Genomic DNA, 9,336 nt, shown 5'->3' with positions numbered 1-9,336 from the left:
AACGTGGAAGAAACTGTTTGCGTGCTAGAGCCGCGCGCGCGATTAAATCAAAGGCGATCGTTGGTTGAGCCGGACGGATCGCGCGCGCGGATCGATCGCATCTGCACTGTGTACCGGACACGCGGAATATTCTGAGCCGGAAATTCGCATAGTTAGTTGTCTACTCTACGCCGCAACGCAAAATGATGATCCAACTAATAATCTGACAGCGGCGTCGAGTCAGCGACACCAAAAGGGCTCGTGGGCGTTCGGCATCTTCTCCCGGCAGCCGCCGCCAGATTCCGCATAATTCCTCCGATCCCAGCGAGGTTTTGCGTGCTGGCGGCTGACTCCTCATCCGGTTTAAAGCCTGAGCCGCCTCTCGTCCGACAACCATTCTGTCTGTTAGTTAGAGCCGGGGGCAGGATGAGCTCCGGCGGCTGCTCGACGTGCCTGGAGATCATCTTCGCCGCCGTGCTCCCGCCGCTCGGCGTCTTCTTCCGCTACGGCTGCTGCAGCGTAAGCAACCAACGACTTCTCCTTCCTTATGTTATGTTTCCAATCTTGTCAGTCAGTTTTCAGTTAGCAGTTTTAGTTGACTGAATAAGGATCGGTTCAGTGTGCCTGTACGCTGGCGATCCAGTAGTTTTTCCTTTGGTTCATGCCGTAGATGTAGGCAGCTCGATCACAGTCGTGGGATGGCATGTCGTGCATGATCGCAAGCTGCGCGTAGTGGAGGTTGAGGTCGAGCGGCTGTGGGATGGCGCAGTCAGTAGGACTCGGTCGAGGCTCCAGGTTTTTAGCGAGGTTCAGTTGTAACCGATCGCATGTGAATAAAAAGGAAAGAGAACCAGAAAAGCCGATACGATTGACGGCACAAATTCTGTCTTTGTCTCTCTTCCTGATTAAGGTTTAGCCCCAAAACTAACATCTGGTATCAGAGCGAGAACGAGAGGAGGGACCATGTCGGGGACGGGCGGATCAAGGACGCCGGGCGGCACGCCACGCACGACGGAGCACACGGGAGATCGTTCCGTCACGCCAGCGCGATCAAGGCCACGAAGCCGCGGCAGGAGCATCCGCCGTCGCGACAACGAGATCGTCGTCCATGAGCGCACGGTGCAGGAGAGGGTGTACACCGGCGGCAACGTCACCTGGCCGACCCTCACGGCCACGAACTATGTCGAGTGGGCTCTTGTGATGCAGATCAACATGGAGGCAAACTTCATCTGGGAAGCGGTGGAGGGAAATCCCTCCAGCAAGGCCAACGACAAGGCCGCCCTCACCGCGCTCCTCAAGGCCGTTCCCCCAGAGATGGTGGGCGCCCTTGCGACGAGGGGCACGGCGAAGAGCGCTTGGGAGGCGATCAAGACCATGCGCCTTGGATCGAATCGGGTCCGGCAGGCCACGCTGCAGCGCCTGTGGAAGGAATTCGAGCAGATCACCTTCCACGCCAACGAGACCATCGATGCCTTTGGCATGCGGATCACGAGCCTCGCCAACAACCTGCGATCCCTCGGCGACACCTTGGAGGAGGTAAGGATCGTCCGAAAGATCCTGCGCGTCGTCCCCAGTGACTACTCACAGATGACCTGTTCGATCGAGACGTTACTCGACCTGAACGCCCTGTCGGTTGAGGAACTCATCGGGCGACTGCGCTCTTCGGAGGGACGTGGCAGCAGCACGCCGGCGCAAGGTGCAAATGGCACCCTACTTCTCACGGAAGAGGAGTGGGAGGCCCGGCGGAAGCACAGGGAGCAACGACAAGGCTCGGGCGGCGGCCATAGCCGCAAGAAGGGCAAGCCCAAGCCAAAGAACGGCAACGATCGCGTCGGCGAACGAGACATGTCTAAGGTAAAGTGTTATAATTGTAACAACCTTGGACACTTCTCGAAGCAGTGCACAGAGCCAAGACGTGAGCGCAAGCAGCAGGCAAACCTGGCCCAGGGTCAAGAGGAGGAGCAATCGCTTCTCCTGACGAGCCTCTGCGCACTGACGGTGACCACGGAGTGCACAAGGCCTGGGCAGCAAGTGCTCCTGAACGAGGAGCGCTCCAAGGCAAAGGCGGGGAACACGGATGGCGCCTGCGATACCGCATGGTTCCTGGACACTGGTGCCAGCAACCACATGTGCGGCCGGCGCGAGTTCTTCACCAAGCTGGACACCGGCGTGCGCGGATCTGTCAAGCTCGGCGACGACACGTCCGTGGAGATCGAGGGACGCGGCTCCATACTGTTCCAGTGCCGGAACGGTGAGCACCTTGCTTTGGAGCAGGTGTACCTCATCCCTCGCCTCCGCAGCAACATCGTCAGCCTCGGTCAGCTGGACGAGGTCGGCTTCGACACACACATCCGCCGTGGGTTGCTGCGCCTGCGTAATGCCGACGGACGGCTCATCGCGCGCGTTCAACGGAATCGTGTGCGCCTGTACGTGCTCTACCTCGACCTGGCACAACCGGTGTGCCTCGCCATGCACGGCTCGGAGGATGCCTGGAGGTGGCACGCACGATACGGCCACATGCACTTCCAGGCACTGCGACAGCTCGCGCGACGGGACATGGTGCACGGCCTCCCGAGGAGGCCGATCGTCTCTGTGACGCTTGCCTCGCCGGCAAGCACAAGCGAGCGCCGTTCCCGCGGGAGGCGTGCAACCGAGCGGCTGATCAGCTCGGTTTGGTGCACGCCGACCTTTGTGGCCCAATTGATCCGCCAACACCTGGAGGTAAATGGTACTTCCTCCTGCTTGTTGACGATCACAGCAGGCATACGTGGCTGCACCTGCTAGTGAGCAAGGACCAGGCCGGGGCGGCGATCAAGAAGTTTCAAGCTGAAGCCGAGTTGGAATCTGGGCACAGGCTAACGATACTGCGCACGGATCGGGGAGGTGAGTTCACCTCCAAGGAGCTTGGCGAGTACTTCGCCGGCGACGGCATCAAGCGACAGCTGACGGCCCCGTACACGCCGCAGCCAAAACGGAGTGGTTGAACGGCGCAACCAAACCGTCGTGGGCATGGCTCGATCCCTGCTCAAGGCGAAGGGTGTCCCAGGAGAGTTCTGGGGTGAGGCGGTCACCACAGCTGTGTACCTCCTGAACCGCGGCGTCACAAAGAGCGTCGACGGCAAGACACCTTTCGAGGCCTAGCATGGACGGAGGCCAAGCGTCAAGCACCTACGCGTGTTTGGATGTGTGGCACACGTGAAGAACACACGGCCCAGCCTCAAGAAGCTGGAGGATAGGAGCACGAAAATGGTGCTCTTCGGCTGCGAGCCTGGTAGCGCAGCATATCGGGTGTACGACCCAGCAACTCGACGCGTCCAGGTCTCCCGCGACATCGTCTTCGACGAGGATGCCGCCTGGGACTGGTCCGGAGCGCTGCCGACGGATTGGCGGCGCGGCGAGCTGGAGAGCTTCGCCGTCGAGTACTTCTGTGACCAGTCCAGCCCGAGCTGGAACGCGACGCGCCCAGAGCACGCTCTGGACACCGGCATGGACAGCGGAGCGCGCTCTGAGCGCGCACCGGCGACGCCGGCAGCATACAAACAAGCTGCCTCATCGTCAACACCCGCAACGCCAAGTACGCCGCCACCACCAGAGGCGGAGATTGTCTCGCCACCGACGAATGCCTCACTGCCGTCTCCCGGTGAGGAGGCCCCGCGGCGCTACCGCACCCTCCAGAACCTGTTCGACACCACGGTCACCGTCGAGCCTGAGTACAGCCTCATGTGCCTGCTCCTCCACGACGAACCAGCGAGCTTCGCTGAGGCGGAGAAGGTGCAGGGGTGGCGCGACGCCATGAACGAGGAGATGGAGAGCATTGAGGCAAACAAGACCTGGGAACTTGGCAAGCTACCTCCGGGCAAACGCGCCATCGGTCTCAAATGGGTTTACAAACTCAAGCGAGACTCGAATGGCGAAGTGGTGAAGCGCAAGGCACGGCTCGTCGCGAAGGGCTACGTGCAGCGGCAGGGGGTAGACTTCGAGGAAGTTTTTGCTCCCGTCGCAAGAATGGAAACGGTGCGCATGCTGATTGCCCTCGCCGCTCACCGCGGATGGGCGATCCACCACATGGACGTCAAGACCGCATTCTTGAATGGAGACCTGCTCGAGGAGGTGTACGTCAAGCAGCCCCTTGGTTTCGCCGTCGACGGCGAGGAACACATGGTTCTTCGTCTGAAGAAGGCTCTATATGGGCTACGCCAAGCCCCGAGGGCGTGGAACGCAAAGCTGGACGCCAGCTTGCCCACCCTCGACTTCGAACGCTGCAAGCAAGAGCACGCAGTCTACCGTCGCGGTGAAGGAGACTCACAACTGCTCGTCGGAGTCTACGTCGACGACCTGATCATCACGGGCTCATCCGATGCAGAAATCACAAAGTTCAAGCAAGAGATGACCAAGCTCTTCAAGATGAGCGATCTTGGCGCGCGCAGCTACTACTTGGGCATAGAAGTGCAGCAGAAGGGTGGCCAGATCACGCTCAACCAGGCCACCTATGCCAGGAAACTGCTGCAAAAGGCAGGGACGGGGGACGCCAATCCCTGTGCCACTCCGATGGAGTCCCGCTTGAAGCTCAAGGCCGGCGACGGCGAGCCGGTGGACGCCACCTTCTTCCGCAGCATCGTGGGGAGCCTCCGGTACCTTGTTCACACGAGGCCTGACATAACATTCGCGGTTGGTTACGTCGGCCGTTTCATGGAAGCTCCGACGACGACACACCTTGCTGCGGTGAAGCACCTGCTGCGTTATATAGCAGGGACGCTGAACTTCAGCGTTCAGTTCGAGAAGGGACAAGGAGAACCGAAGCTGCTTGGCTTCAGCGACGCCGATCACGCTGGCGACGTCGACGACCGGAAGAGCACGACGGGCATGTTGTTCTTCCTCGGTCGAAGCCCAATCAGCTGGCAGTCGCAGAAGCAACGGGTGGTGGCCGCATCTTCCTGCGAGGCAGAATACATCGCGGCTTCCACCACTGGATGCCAAGGACTTTGGCTCAGCAGACTCCTCGGAGAACTGCTGAACAACGAGGTTCGTGCGCCGATGATCTTGGTGGACAACAAGTCGGCAATATCGCTCTGCAAGAACCCCGTGCTGCACGACCGTAGCAAACACATCGACACCAGGTATCATCTCATTCGAGACTATGTCGAGAAAGGTGAACTGGAGGTTGAGTACGTCCGCACGGAGGAGCAGCTAGCAGACATCCTGACGAAGGCTCTCGCGCGCATCCGTTTCCAGGAACTGAGAAGAAAAATCGGCATGTCTGAGAAGATGTGACTACAAGATTGGGGAGGTGATTTGTTATGTTTCCAATCTTGTCAGTCAGTTTTCAGTTAGCAGTTTTAGTTGACTGAATAAGGATCGGTTCAGTGTGCCTGTACGCTGGCGATCCAGTAGTTTTTCCTTTGGTTCATGCCGTAGATGTAGGCAGCTCGATCACAGCGTGGGATGGCACGTCGTGCATGATCGCAAGCTGCGCGTAGTGGAGGTTGAGGTCGAGCGGCTGTGGGATGGCGCAGTCAGTAGGACTCGGTCGAGGCTCCAGGTTTTTGGCGAGGTTCAGTTGTAACCGATCGCATGTGAATAAAAAGGAAAGAGAACCAGAAAAGCCGATACGATTGACGGCACAAATTCTGTCTTTGTCTCTCTTCCTGATTAAGATTTAGCCCCAAAACTAACACCTTATTCAGCTCTACATTAGCCGTAGTAGTGATTTGCTGAACTATCTGCATGTGCAGTCGCAATTCTTCATCTCCCTGCTGCTGACCATGCTCGGCTACGTCCCCGGCATAGTCTACTCCGTCTACGTCATCCTAAAGATGCCGCCGGAGCTGCCCGGCATCGACGGCGACCGGCCCTACTACATCCTCGCCTGAGGATCTCCTTCCTCCATATGCGTACATACATACTGCTGTAGCGTAGCTTTCTGTATACCACTATATGTGTCGCCATTGGTTTGGTTGGGGATGACTTGTAAGCTGTGCGTAGCTAGTGGTTTGAGGGAATTCCTCACAATTCTTTGCGTAGCCGCCGGTGGTTGTACCTGTAGTCAGTCTCATTTCTTGGCCTGTAATTAAGTTATCCGTAGCTAGCTATAGTGGTTTGAGGAAATTCTTGGCGTAGCGGTGGTTGTACTTGTGCCGTTCGTTCTCGATTCTCAGGATTGGTGGCATGGCAATGGCATATGGTGCGTAAGTCTTTTTTGAGATGCATATGGTGCGTAATTGGTTAGGCTGTCGGTTCTCTAGGACTTACATAAACCCGCTGCCGGCTCCCAAGCCAGGTGTTAAAAAAATAAGTAATGCAGTTACAGATCTCCACCATGATATGTGTTCGCTTCTCGAATCAATCTGGCACGTATTTTCTTTTTCTGGGTTGATTTGAATCGATGAACTCTGACGACGGAGACACCACCACCACCGGCGAGCATACAACCCCGCGGATGGCTCCCGCGTCTCACGGCTCCCGCGACCTCGCCATCGCCTTCGCCGCCGCCGCCGCAGACAACCTTGACGGCACCACCGGTGCGCCTCCTTCCGTCCCATGCTCCTCCCCTCCTTCTCCACCCTCTGCTCCAACCTCGGATTGGTTTGCTTTGTTCGCTCGGGTCTCGAGAGATGGTTTCCTGGTTCGTCGGAGAGGGGTTGTCAGATCCGATTCGGAGTGGATTTGGTTATCAGCAGACAATGGAGAGAGGATTGGATCGTGGAAGGTGGATTCGATCAGGAGAATTTGTTTTGGCGCGAGATTCTGCGTTGATGATCTTCGAATCTGGATCGGGCCACAGTTGGATATGATTCAGCCGCGCGATTTTCAGCCCACGCCGCCCTCTGTGCGTGTGTGCGCTGTAATCCGTATTGGGTCTTCTGGCAGCTCAGTTTCTCCGATCCAATCAATGGCGACGTTTGGAGATGGGCCGCAGCCCAATACTGTTGAGCAGATAGATGGTTTTTCTGCGGGACATGGAGGAGTCCGTCAGTTCACTTCCACTCCGATCCAAATCAACCCTAGATCGGCGGATAGAGCTCGCGTGGTCTTCGTACCAATCCCTAATCCCCAAGACCGAGATCACCACTTCCCACCCATCAATCCTCCTCAAATCTGGCAAGGAATTAGATCCGGTGACAGCAGATCTTACGCCGCGGTTGCTGCATCTCCGCCAACCATGGATCGCAGATACGGGGGTCCTCGTAGATCTCCACCACGCAGATCTCCTCCTCGCGGTTACTTTGGTAATCGTCCTCGAGTTGGATCTGAAGCTGACCGTCGCAACGAGCAGCGAAGATGGGAAGATGAGAGAAGGCGTGACGATAGCTATCGCTGGGAAGAAGAACGCCGCCGTGAAGAAGATCGGCGCCTTGCTGATCAGGAGAGACTCCGTGAAGAGGAACGGCGTCGGGTGGAGATTCGTCGCCGCCTGGAGGATGAACGCACTCGCAACACCGAGCGCCTCGCTCGTGAGCGAGCTCTTGCAGAGAAGCGCCGGCAAGAAGACGAAGCCCGTGGCAGAGATCGTTGGGCACACAGGGCTGAGATGCGGCCTGGATCCTCCACCATTCCTTCTTCACGCAGCCGATCTCCTGATGTAAGTCGTAATACCTCTAATATTCCTCAGATTGATGCTGTAGCCACGGCGAACACCCTAGTCAATCATTCTGCTCAAGAGAATCAACAGCAACAACGTGTCACAGCTAGATCCATATCGCTCTCTTCTGCTCCCGATCCAGTGGGGTCCTCTGTACCACCACTGGTGACGGCTCCTCCTGCAACAAATAATAGACAACAACAAAGAATTGCTTCTGCTCCTATCTGCAATAGATGTGGTTCGAATCATTTGATTGAAGTTTGTCAGGAAAGAGAGCCATGGGAATATGTTGCACCTTATTATGGTAGTGAGGAGTTTGGTTCTGGCTTTTACTCTATTCCTGCCATTGAAGTTGAATCTCCTCAGCTGGATCAGATGAATTATGCACACATTACTGTTGAGAAGGGTGAAGTTACTTCCAGGGATATTGAACATGAATTTGATGTTTGGGCTGAATCCATGAAGATTAACTGGAGATTCTTTGCCAAAGTAGTTTCCCCTACTGAGTTCAGGACAAGGTTCCCATCTGCAAAAGCCATTGAGGAATTAGCTCATTTTGGAAAGCTGTTCATGAGAACTGTCCCTGAAGCCATTATCAATATTGAAAAATGGTCTGGTGACATTGAGCCCATAAGTGTGATGCAAGAAGCCTGGTTCAGAATCAAAGGGATACCAATGTGCTTCAGGAACAAATCCACTGTATATTATGCTGCTAGCTTTGTGGGTAAACCTTTAGGCCTGGACAAAAACTACTTGAGAAACTTTTCCTATGTCAGAGTTAAGATTGGCTGTCAGGATCTCTCCTTGGTACCTAATACTAGGATTGGTGAAATTGACAAAGGCTTCTATGAATTTCAGTATACAAGGGAACTGTTTGAAGCAACCCCTCCCTCTGGCAATAGGACTGGTGTTAATGAAAATGTTACAGGAGATGGTGGTAATCAAGGGACTCCAAAGAGACAGAGGACGAGTGTGAATGATTCTGAAGCCGGCTCCCAATCTGCCCCTCCTTTTGTGGGTACAGGCTCCTCAACTGGCACACACAGACAGTTATGCAATACAGCTCAGGGCAAACAAATATCTATTGCTGAGAAAGGGAAGAGAAAGGCTTGTGAAGTCACTTCTGATGATCAGATTGGTGATGTGCAAGATGTCAGTGATCTTGGGCTGCAGAATCAGGTGGTGAATGCTCCTACAGCTGCACAAACTGACAGTGATGACATCCTTCTCTCTCAACAGAGGGATCCTGCCTTCAAGTCCTTCATTAATGAACTTGCTTCCTCTAGCAGTGATAAAAGCTTTCATTTGAAGAAACAGTTTAGTCAATTCCTCCCTCCCATTGTGGAGAATGTAGCAGAAAATGAAGATATTGATGAAGAACAGGTGGACTATGAAAGTGGTGATTCCAGTATAGCAACTGATATGCCTTTTATTGAAGCAGGTAGAGGAGTTCTTGCCCTTGCTGTTCCCACCCCCAGACAGGAAACCTCTGCTGTGATCATCAATGTTGGTGGTTCACAACCTGAGGTCGAATGCACTCAAGAGGAGCCAGCTGTTCAGGTGGATAATGCTCTGGGAGATGAAGATGGAGGCCAACAAGATATGCTGCTTGAAGGACCAACCAGGAGAAGCACCAGAGTGAACAATCAAGGAGACACAACCACCAGAATTGCTGACAAGGCTCAAGCTGCTGCTGAGAGAAAAGATTTATCAGGTACCTCTCTTAATACATCTAATTCTTTTGCAATTTTAGATGATGATGATATTATTGCTAGAGC

General features: G+C 55.2%; 1 protein-coding gene across 1 annotated transcript; it reads left to right on the top strand.

The window, feature by feature from the left end:
* Positions 1-405: 405 nt before the first annotated feature.
* LOC124684545 (low temperature-induced protein lt101.2-like) lies at positions 406-5,849 on the top strand. Its single transcript, XM_047218833.1, has 2 exons — positions 406-498; positions 5,712-5,849. The coding sequence occupies exons 1-2, from the start codon at positions 406-408 to the stop codon at positions 5,847-5,849; spliced, it is 231 nt and encodes a 76-aa protein (XP_047074789.1).
* Positions 5,850-9,336: the final 3,487 nt, after the last annotated feature.

The sequence above is a fragment of the Lolium rigidum genome, chromosome 1, assembly GCF_022539505.1.
Source record: "Lolium rigidum isolate FL_2022 chromosome 1, APGP_CSIRO_Lrig_0.1, whole genome shotgun sequence".
In the NCBI taxonomy this organism is placed as follows: domain Eukaryota; kingdom Viridiplantae; phylum Streptophyta; class Magnoliopsida; order Poales; family Poaceae; genus Lolium; species Lolium rigidum.
This window is presented reverse-complemented; position numbering and strand designations above follow the sequence as displayed.

Coding starts and splice junctions, on each gene's coding strand:
- LOC124684545 (XM_047218833.1), top strand. CDS start 406: ATGAGCTCCGGCGGCTGCTCGACGTGCCTGGAGATCATCTTCGCCGCC. Junction 499..5,711: donor TCCGCTACGGCTGCTGCAGC/GTAAGCAACCAA, acceptor CTGCATGTGCAG/TCGCAATTCTTCATCTCCCT.